General features: G+C 48.9%; 1 protein-coding gene across 6 annotated transcripts in view; it reads right to left on the reverse strand.

The window, feature by feature from the left end:
• Nucleotides 1–18,202, reverse strand: part of RBPMS (RNA binding protein, mRNA processing factor) — a 157,449-nt gene that overhangs the window by 16,097 nt on the left and 123,150 nt on the right. For 3 of the 6 annotated variants that reach the window (XM_032468703.1, XM_032468698.1, XM_032468699.1), the window contains exon 6: nt 9,945–10,075. In XM_032468703.1, the coding sequence (XP_032324594.1) occupies nt 9,945–10,075 (131 nt within the window). The other 3 variants (XM_032468702.1, XM_032468700.1, XM_032468701.1) reach the window with 3 other exon arrangements.

Below are 18,202 nucleotides of genomic sequence, written 5' to 3' on the forward strand. Positions count from 1 at the left end.
TCCAGGAAAAAGAAAAAGGCCACCTGTTCTGCTGTTGTTTTTGGCCTGAGGTCACTCGTGGCCACTCTGACCATTGCCTAGGGGCTGCTTTAGGTGCATCACAAACACCAAGGAAACCATGGTTCCCTGACTCCGGCTCCAGGAACAATTCAGCAGGCATTAAGTCTACATGGGTGACCTTCCTTGTAACGCAGTGGTCCTGTCTGCAGAAAAACGCACGTGTACTCAATCACAGATACACAACTGCACGCTCACAACCTTGCATGCAATGCTGGGAGCTTCTGAAGTCCCCTAAGAACCTCTAACATAATATATATGTGTCAGAGACTGCTAAGCACATCACACAGATTGTGACATATAGGTCAACAAACCCCACAGAAGACCCGGGACGCGTCTCTGCTAGAACTTAGTAATGCTGACAGTTATTACTGTTAAAATTCACTGTGCAGGGGCCACACTGTCCGGGAGTCCACTATTGCACTTCCTCAGGAATACTCTCAAATGCAGTGGCCCTGCAAGGGTCACACTGAAATCTCCAGCACCTCAGCATGGGACCAGTGACTCCTGTGAATGGTGACAGACTAGACAGGAGAGCACCCAGAAAAAGAAATAACCCAGAGCAAAAATAAAGTGGAATGCCAGACAGAGGACTAGGTATCCGTAAAAATAATTGCCATCCTCTTCCATTTATAGATGAGGAAAATAAGGCCCAGAGGATTAAAATATATACAGACTTCACATTCCCAGTAGTGTTGCCAAGGCCAGGAAGACCTTGACTGGGCTCCAGGCTGGATGCCCTGCCTTATCCTCCAGCCCTGCTACAGCGGTTTTCCAGCAGCACAGTGGAAAGCACCGAGAGTCATTATTTGCAATTATACTCTCCCCTTCCTAGTAACCGAGGCTCATCATCCCACATGCCTTTAGAAACAGAAGAGCTCATTAGGTAGCTGGCTTAATTCACAGCAGCTAATATTAACAAATACCCCTTAGTGTAGCTACTTCCTTCTCTGTGGAATAAAGGGATAAATCTAGACCAGTGGTTCTCAGTGTGGCCCCTGACCATCAGCACTTGGAGACATGTCAGAAACGCAGAAACTGAAGGGTAGAGCCCAGGGATCTGCATTTCACAAGCCCTCCAGGTGATGAAGACGCGTATATATGCTCACATTTGAGACACTGCTCTTGAACGAGGTTTCCAAAAATGTGAACAGAAGAGGAGATGCTCTAGAGTGGAGTATGTTTGAGAAAAATGCAGCCTCAGCAGATTCTAGACACCCCTTAGTACATTAAAGGCTCTGAGAAGCTGCTTGCCTTGAGTTAACCCTGGCTTTCCCAAGTTTACCTGACCACAGAATCTTTTTTATTATATAACAGCTATTAATACCTGTAGGTGTTGAGAAATGTTGGTCTGGAATGCCCCTTCCAGTGGAGACGTGGATCCAGGAGGCTGAGGCACGCCAACACGACATCCAAGTTCCCAGCTCGTAATGGAACTAATTAGAGCTGGAAGACTGCCCGACCAGCTGGCACCCTGATGTCTAATCTACGAGGAGCGCGAAGATGTTCTTACCTCTCCTAATGCAGGTGCTCTACCAGAAAGCAGACTTCCCAGCACCATATTCAGAACCAAGCTCTCTCCTTTTTAAGGCATGGATATTCTTAGGCAGGTTTCTACCACTGTCCCCAAGATATCCTGCCAGGGCCTTCCCAGCATTGAGCCAACGGCCACCAGCCACTCACACATTATTTAATTATAATCAACTCCGAGCGACTTCAGATCTAAGGATCCGCTCTTCAGCAGGATCACCAAATAAAGCAGGTCAGGTCCCACAGCGAACTCTGTTGAGGGCTGCCAGGCTGAGGAGAGGCTGCCAAGCCAGAATCATACTCTGGTCCAAGAAACTCCAAACTCACCAAATAGACTGGAGTGATGATTTGCAACACACACACAAAAAATCATCCTCTTTATGGGACTAATTACAGAGCTCTTTTAAATAGCAACCATCCCCATTTCTAATAAAGCATTCGCCACAACTGGAAGAACACTTTTCAGGAATTTCTCTCCTTCAAGAAATGAGACCCATGAGGATTACTCTCTAAAGGAACATCCCCCCACCCACCCACTCATACTCTTTCTCTTTCTTAGACACAGACACGAAATGCAATCAGCTTTCTCTGCTACTTACTTAACACCTAATCTTCCTTGCCTAGGGTAACGAGACAGGTTTCCATTACCCAGGCAGAACGTCAAGATTTACGTGAACTAGTCCAAAGGTGAGGTCTGCCATCTGACCCATCCCAGCAGCTGGGAAGGAGGTGAGCAAGCAAGTCCTGGCGGGAGAAGGCCCTGTTCCAGCGCAGCCCTGTGACCCCACATGGCCTCCCAGTCTTCATGGGGAGATGTGGCTGAGGTCCGAGACCAGGCAGCACCTGGGTCTACACCCCAAAACAAGGCCCCAGGCCTGTGAACACCTCTTGCTAAGACCACTCAAGGCTGGGCTTAATTAAACATAAACCTGTAGGGATAATTTTCTCTCCTGAGCGACTCTTTCCCTGTCAGGCATGTGAAATGTGCTCAGACATCGCAGAAGTTCACTCAAGACACCACTCAGGTTGAGGGCACCCAAGCGTGTAACACCCTGTGTCAGATTAAGTCCACAGTGGTTGCTTGTCATCCATATTTAATTTTGTCAGTCTGTTAATTTTTAACTATGTTTGTTATCAAGGGCCATTAGAGGTCTCCAAGAACTGCGCTCAGTGGAGCGAGAAGCACTTCGTGGCAGAGCGGATGAGTCCTGAAGTTGGGGTGTCCCACTTTCCCATCCTGTCACCGAGTTCTGGCCTTCCCCACTGGCAGCACAAACCCTGAATAAAACATGATCCCATTTGGAGTCGATTTTCCTTTTTACCCCTGTCACAATTCGTTTTCTTCAAGGAGAAGTTCACTTTTCTTTTATGAAGGCTACATGTTATAATTCCAAAGTTTCTTTGTAAACTTGCTACAAAGCAGTTAGACTTCACATTCTTCCCGGCGGTATCTAGGTGCCTCTTCCTACCAAAGACGCCCATTTTGCCCTGGCATTAGCCGCTTCTCCCCTTGACCAAAGGAAAAAGCCTGCCTTGGGGCCTTAGGTCTCTCCTGGCAGGGTGCTGTCCTGAGTCCCTGCATCCTAACTGCTCCTTAAGCTACAAAGGGAGGGCTCAGGAGCCCCTGGGCCATGCCTGGGGTTCTGACCACCTCCTACTCCAAAAAGGAAACGGAAAAGCTCGTTTAACAGTAATTACACCATGCCACGCATTTCACTCTTTCCCCCAAAATAACCCCATGAAATAAGTGATAGATGAAGAAACTGAGGCTCAGTGAGGTTAAAAAAAATTTGCCTAAAATTCCAAAGTTAGAAGAATGGGTGGAAATTCTCATTAAAACCTGGCCTGTCTGATTTTAAACACTGAGTCCCAGTTATGTGCCAGCTCTTGGCACCACCTGTCCTGTTGTGATGGGGGGACCACACCATTGTTAGTAATCCCAAAGCAGTGGACTCGCGAACAGTACTTACGGGTGAGACTCAGTGAAGGGCTCTCACTGCTAGTGATGTCCGGGAACAGACACAGGATCTAGTGAGATTAGCCTTACCAAGGAGAAAATGGAACGTGCTTAGGAAACCTGCAAAACACAGCGCAGCCAATGAAGGCAATCCTGGTGCCCCCCAGTCAGGAGGAGGCCCCCTGAGCTGTTCTCTCAGTCCCGGCAGTGGTTAGTTCCACTGGGGGCTGACGGGTCTCTCTGCACAGCTGTTGCTGAAAGCTGCCCTGGAGAGGGACATCTGGGCCTCAGTAGCAGCTCTGGCCCAAGGGCTCTGGAAGAAGGACTGCAGACTGCTTCTGAGGGGCCAGTGAGGACAGGACAAAGGTTTGTCTCTGCCTTACTAAGGAGCTCCTTAGTTCTCCAAATACCAAAAGCAGAGAAGGTGGGGGAAGGGACGGACAGAAGGACGCAAGAAGATAAACAGGGTATTTGCTTGGCCAGAAGTGGGCTCCCCTGGGGTTCAGCCACAGGACTGTGAAGAAAATCATCTCCCTAAGACACAAAATGTAACCCACAGCCTGGAAATGGGGCTGGGCAGAGTCCTGGTGGAAGGACTGTGAGAAGAATGAGCTAGAATGCCCAGGAGGAAAGGGCTGGGTGATCAGCAGCTGGAGAGTTCAGGGACAATGGGTTTGAGTAAAGGCACACACACGAACCATCTGTTATCTCTGAGAATTCAGCTGTTTCCCACTCTTGATCTGTTTCCTGTCAGGGCAGGCTTTCTTCTGAGGGGCGTGTCCAGGCCTGGCCTCAGGGGAGACTTCCTCCAGGGGGTCCTGGTGCCAGGACAAGCTGCAGAGACCACCCGGCGGATGCGGGGTGCAAGGCAGGTGCCGTCACTTGGTGATGGTGGTGGCTGTCATTTGATGTCTCGCTTTGCTCACCTGCTCCTCATTCTTTCCAGCCTCTGGCCTCTGACTTGGCTGCAGCCATGAGGACTCTGCAGCCCCGTCAGTGTCATCAGGACGTGATCCATGTTCTCAGTGTCTCAACTATCACAGCCCCGTGGGGAGCTTGTCCTGGGCTTCCTTCTTGAAGATTCAAATGCTCTGTAAAAGGCCAGCACTAAGCTCTTACTGTCTGCCAGGCGCTCTCTGAAGGGCCAAGGGCGCCCGCTACATGAGGGATTACTAGCCCCACTTGAGGTTAAGGAACTTGTTCAGTGAAGGTCCCACAGCTTATCAACGGCAGAGCCCGCGTCTGACCAGGCAGCCCCAGGAGAACTCCAGTCCCAGCCCAGGCCAGGCCTCGTGGGATTGGCAGGGAAAGAGCCCAGGAAGGGGACTGGGAAAGGAAGGAGGGGGGGGTCCCAGGTTCACAGGAGGCCGGTGCTGAGAGTGCCTGGCCTGGCCTGCCTGCCCCCAGTCTCTGATGGGAGTTAAGCCAGATGCTCCTAGGTGACCAGAAAGCCAAACAAAACAGGGAACTAGACAAGGCCAGTGTGCTCAGGAGATGGAGTACCAAGCGGTGGTTCCTCCTCCCAGCCTGACTGTCACGGAGCTGCAGATTTAGAGGGAAAGGGAAACGTCGGAGAAGTAGTAGTTCTGTTTCTACCTGGAAACAATTCAGATCCGTGAGCTGTACTGCCTCAAAGGCAACACTGCAGTCCTTCAAAGCTGTGGTTCCCCGGACAGTCACAGCCCCAGGCTGAAGGCAGACAATGCACCTTTGTGAAGGCCGAGCCCCAAGAATGAGGATGTCAAGAGTTAAGAGCAGATGCTGTGTGTGAGGCACAGAAGCAAGGCCCAATCTCCTGGCTGGTGAGGGGCTGCAGCTGCCTCCCGGGGGCTTGGTCAGGGTCCCACTACGGTCCAGTCACCATTACAGCCCTGGCTACCGCCTTCTGAACAGAAGTCCTTCTCGTGTGAGTCCCAACACATGCCTGGGCAGGAAGTATCGCTGCCGGCCTGAGTCCACACTCACACCTGCCTGCTCCCCGCTTCCCTCCAGACACTCGCGTGCACTGTCTGTGGCTGTAGGTCAGACCCACGCCAAAGCCGATGTTCTCCTGTCTCCTTTATCTCAGTATTCTCTGTGGGGCACAATTTGACAGAGGAGATGCTTAATGAGATTAGCTTTTTAAAAAAATTTACAAATGCAGCTCTCCAAAGTCGCACAGCGCTGCTCAGTAGATGCCTGGATGGGGAAGGGGTGGGGGGTGGGGGCCCAGCAGTTAGGCCACCCACAGCCCACCCTAGGCCCATCTCTCCCCGGGGACCTCTCTTCCCAGTCTGCCTATGTCTCTTTTCCCATGGTCCACTCTTGCATTTATTTTGGGTTTAACCTTTAAAGTTTTTCCAGTGTGTCACAAGGGACCTCCCAAGGGGCAGGTCTTGCCCTGGGAAGTCTGTGTTGTGATTTTAAAACCTTTTGTTTACAGGCAGGTGATGTGTCCCAGTCATCAGCGGCCCAGCAGCGCTGGGGGGAGACCTGCTGTTGCTCAGGGCAGATGAGGCCTCTGTGGGAGAAACAGGCAACCAGGACTTGCTCTCTCAGTCCTACTTACCTGCAAAGTTTCTGGCCCAACAGTGTGGCTCTGGTTAGGGGTACACAGTACTGTTTCTAGGAGGCAGTGAGGACAGTGCACTTTAACTTTCTCTCCGCCCTGTCAGCAGCAAGACTAAAGGCAAAGATGAACCCAGACTTAGAGCCGAGCTGTGTGAATACGAGGTGAGAGGGGCTGTCCGTATGTTCTCTTCTGAGTATAACTTTCCTACAGCTCACAGACGAAACCTTCCTCTCCTGTTCAGTGACTCGCATAACATATTTAATACATTTCAAATACCAAGGACGGTGAAAGTAAGGACGATCATTTCTTAGATTGTTAATGATCTTCGAAATCAGATGTTTGCTGCACCAAGTTGTTCTTCCACTTCTAAAATAATAAGGCAGTTCTGAGGCTTATAGTCCTGCTCCCTGCCTCATAATTTTTAAGAATTATCCAGAAGTTCTTTAAAAGGGGGATCTGATGTCAAATAAGCATCTTCAACTCAGAGATTGAGGCAAAGAAAGACCTCATAATGAAGCTGGGCAGAAGTAGACATAAGATGCAACTCCTTTTCAATGACAGCTTCTGTCTCCTGGGTCCTCGTTCTCGACCAGACAGACTGGAAAACACATCCACCCTGTTGAAGTGAGATCTCCTGGCAGATGTGACTCATGGATGCTAGAATGAGACTCTTCTAATACGAAGCTCTTGATGGTTCAGGAGCCTAAGAAGATACAAGCAGCAGCAGCGAGGCCTCGGCTCTGGACAAGCCTCCCCAGGGTGCTTCGAGTCCGGCTCTCATATCATGTATATTTAGTGTCATGGGCCCAGTTCTACCAAAATCTTAAGAGATAACATCTCCAAAATCACATCACCACAAAAACAAAACGCTGCAGTCTACTTGAGATCATTTTTGCTCTAATTAAAATTTTTATTGAAATCTCTCAAATGTTACCAAGAAATAGTTTTTGCAAAAGGGGGAAAAATAGCTAACAAGCAAATTCAACATGGGAGCTCCCTCTGCTGGTCTGCAGTAGGTTGATATGTTACAAACACATTCCCAGAGACAAATCTAATTTGCTGGAGAAGTGGACAAAAGACAGGTGTGTTGGGCTTTGCCTCAGGAGAGAAACACTAGAAGAAAAAAAAAATCCATGTCTCAAAACAGAGCACAACATTGCTAAGAAAAGCAAAATTAAAAGCTTCTCCAAAGACATATAATAAGACTTGCAAAACAAAAACGGAATTATCCACTAACGGGATGCTCCATTTTGGTCTCCCCTCTGCTCTACCTCCAGTTAATAAAAATTCTCTTAGGCCCTTTGGGTGAAGGTTAAGTTCTGATTCCCTTGTCTCTGCCTCCAAGTCTCTTCTTACAGGCTTCTCATCTACTTAGAGAAGAAAGATCCAAGGAGTCACTGGAGGAAGGCCTTCCCAAAATTCCATCAAAGAATTAGTCTTTGGTGAGCCAGCACTGAAGTGTGGAAAGAGCTGGGAGTCAGGTGACCTGGCTCTAGTCATGGCAGAGACACTTGCGACTTTGGGTAACTCTCCATCTTCTCCGGTCTGTTTCCTCATCTGTAAAATGGGTCAGACCAGCTGATCTGTAAAGCCTCTCCCAGTTCATTCTATGATTCTCATATTGAACAAAGACATTTAAGTAACCATATTTGTTCACCAGTCTTTAGGATACAGAACCCAAGCTTGCACTGGGAATGACCCCAGACAAGAAGTGGGGTTGAGCACAAGGATCTCACTGGTAAGATGAGAGTCCCACCAACTCTAGGACCGACGTGGCGGTGCCAAGTGGATTCCAGGCTGGGAAGTCTCACAATCAAAGATGAGCACACAGGGAGGGTGCTACCATGGGCAGTCCATCCCATTAAGGCATAATGGTTGAGTCCATCTAATCTTGGCACTGTCTCTCACCATCCATTCTCACAAATGGCCTGGGCTTTCTAATCTCTTAAGACTTTTCAGCTCCTTCTCCCACCATATTCCCCAGAATGACTTTTGATTTCATCCGTAATATGAATGAAGCAAGGGCAAATTACCCAGATGTCACGGCCAAAAGCCACCATTGCCGGTCCTTTCTGGCCATTGTCAATTCTTGCCTCTTCAGGGCAATGGTGAAAGGCTTTGCTGCTGATTAACCAAAGCCATGGATATTTAGACGATTATGCCAACTTGGCACCATTTCATGGTATTATGAACATTTGTCTCAAATGTCAACTGATCTGTATCTAGGCAGTCCAGGAAGAGGAAGAGGTGGATCACATGCCCACAGATGGCGAGGCTGGGCCACAACAGACGGGACTTTTTGAGCTGCTCCACAGCATCTACAGAGTTATCTCTGAGGCCACTACGAACATTCTGAGACCTCAGACGAGGGTACCTGCAGGTTTACTCTCTCTCCTCCCTCCCCTGCTACCTGCAAGGGTAACCACACGCTGACATGGACAAAGGTGGGAAAAGCAGCAGGGAAGGAAAGCAAAAAGCACAGTGAATCTAGAAACTGGGTGATCAGCCTCAGAAGAACCCTGCTGCTCTGTTTTCTGTGCCAAGAACTCTCACCACCACCACCTACGTTTTCCTCCACTACTGGTACTACTTTCTACCCACTTCTCCCAACACCGAGGGTAATCACTTCGGGGCCCAGGCACCAAGGCCTTCTCTCTGTAGTCTGCCTGCATGGTGCCCGGGAAGCTGAGCTGTCCGTGCACACACGGAGCACTGACAACTCAGCTGAAACGGAATGGACGGGTGTCCAGCTAACACCACAACTGACCCCACAGCCTGCGAGAATGCTCGCTGGGGCTGCCTGCAGGTGTCTTATATAACACAGTAAGTTCTGTACAACATACAAGAGTTTTAAGCCAGAGAGTTTTAAGAGTTTTCTGGGAAGCTATTTATTTCATCCAGACTTGTAAATAAACACTAAGCAAAACAAACAAAACTACCACCTTTCCAGGATGACAACTTATCAAAACCAGGTTTTCCTGCTTCCAGGAATTACACTTGCAGTCAGACAAATGAAAGCTACACTGCCTTTCTTTTCCTTTTTTTCGCTACTGACCATCACTCTGAATCTTCACACTGATTACTACTCCTTGTACTAAAAGTAAAGCTAACAGAAACTTTTTTTCCCAAGGGAGGAGAAAGGATTGGTACGTAGACAGTAATCTTTGTGAAGACACAAGGGAGTTTGTTTAGAAAACTCAGGCTATTCTTAACTAAGAAAGCAAGCTGGTCAGAAGAGAGACCTCTATCTTGACCTATGATTACATTTAAGACACTATACTGTAACTTCTATCCTGCAGGGTCTCTTAAAACTGGAAAAAAGGAACCCTTACCTTTTCTTTAACATGCGTATGATAGCACACAGTCCTCCCAACTTTCCCCTCTGTCACTGGATCTCACAGAACACGAGAGTGGAAATCCCTCAACACACAGAAACACACACACACAGAAACACACACACACACGTAGGCCCTGTGACAAGTGCACGCCTCCCGCTGCAGCCCGTCCACACAAGGCACACAGGTCTACGCTCGGGCGACGCCCGCTAGCCGGCTGGGAGCTGGGGAGGTCACCGGGCCCGGTCTCTCGTGTGTGATATGAGGGTGAGATCATTAAGGAAGAGAGAGGTGTTGTTTCGGGCAAACATCAGGCAGTGGGTGATATCATTGCTGTCAGATGGTCCTCATGAGTCCCGGAGGAGTGTCAGCTTGATTTAGAGGGAATCAGTAATCTCTTGAAGGTGGATCTGTTAGCTGGATAGGTGTTAGTTGTATGGTGTGCTCTGGGGAACCAGGTTTGAAAGGACTGGTGGTGGAGTGAGTGAAGTCGTGGCCGCTGGGTATAAATTACCTGGGCATGCAGTGAAGCGGGATAGGTGAAAGCAGGAGGAGGTAGAGCAGGCGCTAACTCCGCTGGGTACAGAGGGTACGGGGCCCACACTTCAGGGCTACTGGGGTAAAGTGCAGGCACTGTGAGCTCATCTGCAAGAAAAGAATAAGGGAAGAGTTAGTGGTTACCAAACAGCTGCTTTCAAATCAGAAACAAAACACCCAATAACCCCGAGCCCCAATCAATGTCAGAAGTCCAATTCTCATTCTTTTGATAACCTGTTGGCTTTGGTCCCCCAAACGCAAAGCAAGGGAAGGGTAAATACAAAATGAAAACAGCAACGAGCATCTGCTGCCTGTCTGGCCTGCTGAGATCTCAGGCCTGGGCTCCACCTTGGATACTCTGATGTCTTTCCAACTGTAGCAGGGGGAGCCCAAGAACAGTGGGGATTTCCTGCACAAAACAGCAAATGTGGCCCTCTGAAGAAACAGGGAAGAAAAGAGCCAGCAGGCGATATCCCAGGAAAACCCACTGCAGAGCCACTGGGAGAGCACTGGCTTACTGGCAGGACCCTGACAGACCAGAAGGACAGTGGGATTCTTCTGTTAATCAGCGTAATTACTACTGACAAATGTCGAGATCACCAAGCACGTTCTGTTTAGAAGCACGAGGCCCAGACACTGTGCCGACAGGGCATTTAAGACGTTACAAGCTTAGAGACTGGAAATGAAGAGCCTGGGGTGTTCTGATTAAAGCTCAGAGCCACAAAGATACAAGTAAGGCCGTTTGCAATTGCTGTTTACACCGACTGTGTTTTCCAGGGGAAAGCAGTGAGTCATATTGCCAGCTGACTGGTCTGATGTTCCTCGTGCAGCCCCCATTCCATTCAGGTCAAGCTGCAGTTTGCCAGACTGAAGGGCAAGTGCCCGGGCCTCAAAACGTACCAGGAAGCAACCCATTAAAGTAACAGCAAACACATGAGGGAGCGTCTCAGCAAAGGCAGAAATAACTTCAGTCAATAGTTATGAATCTGGACCCCGTGAAGCAGCAATCTCAATACTGGCTTTTATCACTTGTCAAAGTCTGAAATCAAGTAGTCCGGGGTGCTCCCTAGGCCCTCGAGGGAGTCAGCAAAAGGTGACCCAGTATAGCCATTAGTGACACCACCGTTCAGGACCTTCCAGAAGTCTACAGTGCGTGTGACCCAGGGTCAACAGAGTCACTTCACTCGTTCCCACCAGGCCAAGCCCTCATCCCAGGTCTCCCTCAGTGCCCCCACCCCAGCTCTGACTCTGGGCGGGGTTTCAGTGTGGGAAGGGGGCTAGAAGACAGCTTTGCGGAGTGTCACGTGGGGACTGCTCTGTGGAACAGGAAAGCAGCTGAGCCTGTGGACTGGTGGACGGCAGGGTGCGGCAGCCAGAGTGGCCGGAGCTTCTGACAGGATGAGAGTCCAGGGCGGACAGACAACTATACTTCAGGGGGAGCCGGGCATCCCGACAGTGCAGTGTGACACATTGTGCTCACCGGCCACCCGACTCCCTCTTCAACAAGGCAGTTCAAGTGCCCTCTTCAGGAACTGTGACGGGAAAGCAGCCTGCTTATGCATCCAGGCTGGGGAGTCCAGGCCAGGAGCGGACAACTAGTTATCACTTGGACAGGGAAACAGCAGCAGCAGCAGCCTCCCTGGGATGATCAGGCCTACACCACCTACTTCCGGTCCTAGCGTGTGCAGGCAGCTGGTCTCTATAAGGAGATTCCTTACAGAGGGGTTAAGAGGACGCTTGACAGACCCCGGTGTTTCATGCCACGATGAGTCCATATGATTTCCATTAGAGCAACTGTTGTGGCAGCCTGGCTCGTGGAAACGGACCACTGCCAGAACCAGTGCCCTGGATTTTAAACAAACAACCATTCTCAAGAATGGCAAGCTATTATTGTTGCTGTTATGGTTATTTCAGCTACCATGCTATTTTAAGACATTCTGAGTCTTTTTTTATAGAGTCAAGAGAGTCTCAAGACCCAGCACAGGAATTTGTCAGTCTGTGCTCGTCCAGCGCACGGTGACAGCAGACTACCGGCACATCAGAGGGGCTGTGCTTGGCCTGCGGCCGATCAGTGGTGCTTCCTTTAGAAAGTTTCAAAAATGCAATGAATTTGTCTTTTAAGATATCTGATTCTAAAGAGAGAAATCATGGAGATAAGGTAGTCAGGGTTTGGATCTCAGTCTGAAGGAATTTATGACTTCCAGACATTTCCACATTTATCCTAAAGCATTATTTCACACTGAGTCTACAGTGACGCTTGGAGACATCTCACTGATTAACATGCACAAAACCTAGCCCAGCAGAATGGCGGCAGCCGGTGGTGGTGGTGGGGTTGCTTCCAAATCCCCTAAACCCCAAGCTGCAGAGTAACAGCACAGTCAGGTCGTGGGGCAGAGGGCTAAAAGAGGTTAGGGGGACATACACTTGACAAATCCCTTGCTGCATCTCGTCATCTCCCCCTCCACTCATATGACGGGATCTGGAGATACTGTCAATATCCAGAGGCACGCAGTGGGTTGGTCAGGAAGAGGATGAGCTGAGAAAGTGCCGATGGGGAGATGCTCTGTGCTGGAGAGCACTGGGAGAGGAGGGCAGTGAGGCTGGTTTCTAACAGCCCGTTCTCAAGGTCAGAGCTGGGTCTCACTCAGATCTGCACCCTTGGGCCGGCTTGGCCTGGCATTTACTGTGCAGTAATGCTTTCTGTATTAAACAGTATCCTATCCGACAAAAAATTCCAAAAGTTGTTTAAAGATATACCAGTTTTCTCTGTTAAAGGAACTTAGGAAATACCCATAGGAACTAGATCTAAAATTCCTCAGTCCTTACAGTATTTGTCACATGCACCAAATAAACTGAGCAAAGGGAGGCTCAAACCAGAGCCAAGTGTTTCAGAGCAGTCATTTTCAAAGTTAAAAATAAAAGCGATGGAACCTTTCTTCAAGCATGTTCCCAGAATCCTTTTTAATAAAAGTGTAGCTGTTTTGATTGACTTGGTGGTGGTGACAGGGATGGCTGGAGGACCTCAGCCCGTGACAGTCCCCGAAGTACACTAGGGGTCCAGAGAAAACAGTTTGAACACCGCTCCTACAGATGCCCTCAACCAGAGACCAATTTTTAAAGTAAGCGCCTCTTCAAAATCTCTGAAGTCTGAATTCATTCCTGCAGCTCCTGGAAACCCATCTGAGAGAGGGAGGGAGGGCAGTTGAGTAGCCAGAGCAGGGCGGAGAAGAAACAAAGAACAAGGAGACAACTGGAGTGGAACAGGACAGGCTCTCTTGACTGACTTCAGTGGCCAAGGTACCTTGGAGTGTCTACAGTGCCAAGGGGGCCAGTGAGTGAACCTTTATGGCCTCATAGATGAACTGCTGAAAAGTCTGACTCAGGAAATACAGTAGGTAAAAAAAAACAGGGAGAACAGTAAATAACTCAGGCAGAGCTGTTCATTCCCTCCATGCTCCCAAGCTGTATCTCCACACCCGCACCATGGCACCCACGGTGCCCTCCCTTTCCTGTGAGCCAGCGCTTCCCAGAGTGTGGTCCCCAGACCAGCAGTTTCAGCAGTAACTGGGGGCTTGACAGAAATGCAAACTCTCAGCTCTACCCCAGACCGACTAAATTGGAAATTCTGCCCTCCAAGTGATTCTGATGTGTATTTAAGTTTGAGAACCACTGCTCTAAGTTATTTTGTCTTTCTCTCTTATTATATTATTAGCTGCTTGAGTGAAGTGTTAGGCATTTTGCTTTCAAAGTACTTAGCATAGTACCTGTTACACAGAAGTATGTTGAATGAATGAATGAAACATTCCAGGAGAGAAAACGCAAGTGAAAATCATAATCCCGGGCTTGTTTCATGAGAAACTGGAGGGTCAAAGCAGACCCAGCCTGACATCCCCTGCTTGGCTCAGAGTCGCTGGGGACAGCAACACAGGGGCAGGAAGGCAGCCGGCCCACGTCAGGATCACAGCTGGGCTAAGCAGCCCTTGTGGACACGGACACTTCAGCACGAGGATGAAGACCCCCAAACCCACGCACCCTCCTCTGACGGAAGAGGGTGGTTCGCTAAATCGGCTTTTTGCATGTGTACACACTCTTTCTGGTTGCTAATGTGGTGCTGAGAAAATTGCAACAGTTAGACAGACAGGTTTTCCACAGCACGACTACCTACTGAGGGAGCAAGCAACCGCACTGCGCAGTGGGCTTCACCTTCCAGAGTCACTGCCCATCGTGCTCAAGCTTGATAGGATGGGAAGGCTGAAACAACAGAAAGTTTGCTGCACTGGGCCCGTTAGGAAGAACTGGAGTTCAAGGAGGGGGGTTAAATTCCCCGTAACAAAAGAGGCTCTTGACCACCCAGAGTGAGCCAGGCCCCAGTGAGCAGAAAGGGAGCAGGTGGCCAAGGCTTCCCGTCTGGGCCTAATCCGACCCTCCTGGGAGACTGCGCCGGTCCTTTCCCAGTGCGTGCGCCCCATCGATCTGGCTACATCCTTTCTCCTTTTGCACCTCCGAGGGTAAGGTTGTGGAGGGCTCACAATATACATCTTAATAGGCCTTTTTCTTAACATGAGGTATACAACCAGAAGAGCTCAAGCTGGATAGGACTGGAAACATCCTGAACTCCGCCCTCCAACCCCTTTGACAAGAAAGAACTGCAGTCTTTGACGAAGGTTAAAGCCGAAAGAGCACACGAAGGTCCTCTAGCCTGCCTTTCCATTTGGAAGAGGAAACAAAGATGCTGACTGGTGAAGCTTCCAGTCTAAGGTCACACTGAAAACAGATAAAGGTGATTGACTCTTAGAAAGAACTGAGATAAAGAGGAACAAGGAGAATCTTTCACGGACGTAACCTCAGTACAAGCTGACAACACAAGGTCCCAGGATTTTGGACCACTATTTACTGTGTCCCTTGAATATTTCTATTTGGAAATATTCCACAGCAATCTCATGTTCAACGTGTCTGAAATGAAACATACTCCCTTCAATGGCCTGTCCAGATTTCAGTAAGAGATGCTTAGTTGCCCAAGCCAGGGTGACCTGGAAGTCACCCCATCCGGCCTCACGTTCAATCTTTCACCAAGGTCCTACTGAATCTATCCCAACATCGCTCTGATCTTAACTGCATCGTGGGATTACTAAAAGGACTCCTAATAGTCCTCCTGGCGGCCGCACTGCACCCAGGTCAACTTTTAAAATACTTTACAATCTCCATGATTTCCCCTTGCTCTCTGGACGGTGTCTGAACTCCCAATACCACGACCTACAAGACCCACGTGATCCTGCCATCGTCCACCTCTATAGCCCTGGCTCTCACCTGGTTTTCCCTCCTGGTCTAGGATCAGTCAGTCATGTTCATGACTTCACCGTACGTGGGTCTCTCCCACTTCCAGACCTACTACATATTTGTTCCCTCTGTCAGGGGTGTTCTTTCCTTTCCTCTGGCTTAATTCTTATTCATTCTGCAAGGGACTCCAGCATAGATGTCACTTCTTCGGGGGGGTGGAGGAGAGGAGGTGACTGCCTTCTTTTGGTGGAAGCATCCCCTCTGTGTTCTAGAGCATTCTACAGCTGCCAATCACAGTACTTACTTCCAAGACTGTAAGTTCCTACTCTGTGCCTACCCCAGTGACTAGCACAGTATGCCCGATAGTATCAGGAAGTCACCCATCTCCTCTGTGCTTGACAAAATGAACGGAGGAAAACACAGCTTGCCCTTCAGAAGGAAATGATCAAACTGTAGATTAATTCAACTCTCTGTGGGAGAGAAACAGGCCCAGAAAGTGGATGAACGTGAGAGCATGTAAATGCTACTCCTTCAATAAGTAAGACTGTTTCAACCCTGCTTCAATATCACCTATCTTCATACATTTTCATACACAGCTAAGAGCGTGCACATCATTATGCTGGATCCTGATTAAAAGCTCTGGAGAATGGGGCAGGAATGGGTGTCTCACTTACATGACGAGAAAGGTCTACTCAAGGTCTCAAAGCTAACCCACAGTGTCTGAACTGGGGTTAGAATCCGGGTCTCACGTCTCAAGGTTCAGGCTCCCTGCCACCTCCCACCCTGCCCTTCCTGACACCCGATGCCCTCACTGCTGGTGGCGGTGACAGGCCCCTGGAGTGCAAGTGGCCTAGCTTTTAGCATACTCAGTTCACGGGAACAGACTCAGGGACACAGTCCGCCAGGACAACTTGCCTGACAGATGAAGAATTCAGCCAGAGGAAACAGCAGCCATGACACAGAAGGTCCAAATATGATGAAAAATTCCAAATAAGCAAAATAAATCAAGGATTCTGTGAAGCAATCAACTCCTACTCACATACCTCAGCCAGGAGTCGATCCAAGTTTGTTAAGTAAACGCTTCAAAAATCAGCCTCGCGAGGCCCAGTCTGCTGGGGACTAATCCATTGGACATGCTTTTCTGGTGTCGGGGTTGAGAACATAGCCCACTCCCAGCTCCTCTGGCCCAGCACAGCGCACACAGCTCCTGCAGTGGGTGCAACAGTGTCCCCCCGAAATTCACATCTGCCTGGAACCTCAGAATATAACCTTTTCGAAAACAGGAACTTTGCAGATTTAATTATTTAAGAATCTCTAGATGAAATCATCCTGGTTTTAGGGTGGGCCCTAAATCCAACGACTGATGTCCTAATAAGAAGAGGAGAGGGCATGGAAAAAAGGTGACTAAAGATGGAGACAGAGGTTGGAATGATGTGCTTACAAGCCAAGGAATGCCAAGGGTTGCCGGCAGCACCAGAAGTTAGGAGAGACGCATGGGACGGTTTCTCTCTCTGAGCCTCCAGAAGGAACCAACACTGCTGACACCTTGACTTCAGACTTCTGTTCTCCTAAACTGTGAGAGAATACATTTCTGTTGTTTTCAGCCACCCAGTTGGTGGTCATTTCGTATCACAGCCCTAGGAAACCGTTAGTTACCACAGAATGTCACACACACCCTTTCAATTAGCTCCCCAAGAAGAAAGTATAGAGGAAGAATCAAAAGATTTGGTGAAAAGTTTAAAAGCTGTGTTCAGCACCACCCAGCACAAATCACGACTGTAATTTTTGTGTTCTGCACAGGGAACCAGCTGTACTCAGTGCTGGAGATACCAGGAGAAATCAAGCCTGTGTTCAGCCCTCCTCCACTTCTGCCTTCTTATCCCGATCTTGGGCCACCTTCATTGCTGCAATTATTAATTCCATTTAGGATGATGCATAAATCTACAGCTTTCCATGTAGACATCCTAAACGCATCAAAGTCAACTCATCCAAAAGCACACTGTCACTCATAAACCAATTCCTCTGCTTACCTTCCCACAATGTCCTGTATCCCATTTATTCATGTCCAAAGCCTCCTTTATTTCCCAAATCCAAACGACTGCTAAGTCCCAACACAAAAGATAACAGAGACTGATGACGATGACTAACTGCAGTAAGAAAGTAGCTAACGTTTCCTGAGCATATTTCATGTGCCGCACACTGTGCTAGGGCTCCTTATGGGAGGTACCAGTGTCAGCCCCTTTTACATGACAGGAGGCAGAGGCACACAGAAATTAAACCCCTAGTCCAAAGGCTCACAGCAAGTGACAGAACCAGGGTGGGAATCAAAGTCATCTCAGCCCAGAGTCCAGATCCCTCACTTCCCTGCCTCTCCGTATTAACTATGGTGCCTATATACCTTTAACACTACCTTTTCCTTTCCATCCCTACTTCTACCACCCAAATGCAGGTTCCCACGTGGACTATTTTAACAATCTCCTGACTTGTAATAACTTCCACCGTCTCTCTACTCCAATTTTTCTCTCATAACACATATTCCTAGAACAACTCTTTAAATCTGCAGGCCAGTCCAGACCAAAGAAGTAAGTATGCCAAGGAAATTCCAAAAGCAAGCTGGTCTTCATTCAGCTGGCCCAGAGTCACCTCCCCTCCAGTTAATGACTTTCTGCCATGCCTCTGGGCACTCATGGTCCTGTTCGTTCCTTACTGTGCAGCTGTTCCATGCCAAAACAACATCCAACCCATGGTATTAAAAGGATTTGATCCCTGATCTGAGAGATGAAGGGAACCCAGAGCACAAGCAGGAAGAAAACAGTTCCTCTGGGGACTTGATCTAAGTCACCACTGTTACCTACTTCAGCTCACCACAATAGGACACTTTCATTCCTCTTCCTTCCTGAGACCTGCAAGCCTCCCCAGGCACACGAACTTGGAGGGCATCTCTCTGAGAGCCTGGAT

The sequence above is a fragment of the Camelus ferus genome, chromosome 26, assembly GCF_009834535.1.
Source record: "Camelus ferus isolate YT-003-E chromosome 26, BCGSAC_Cfer_1.0, whole genome shotgun sequence".
Lineage (NCBI taxonomy): Eukaryota > Metazoa > Chordata > Mammalia > Artiodactyla > Camelidae > Camelus > Camelus ferus.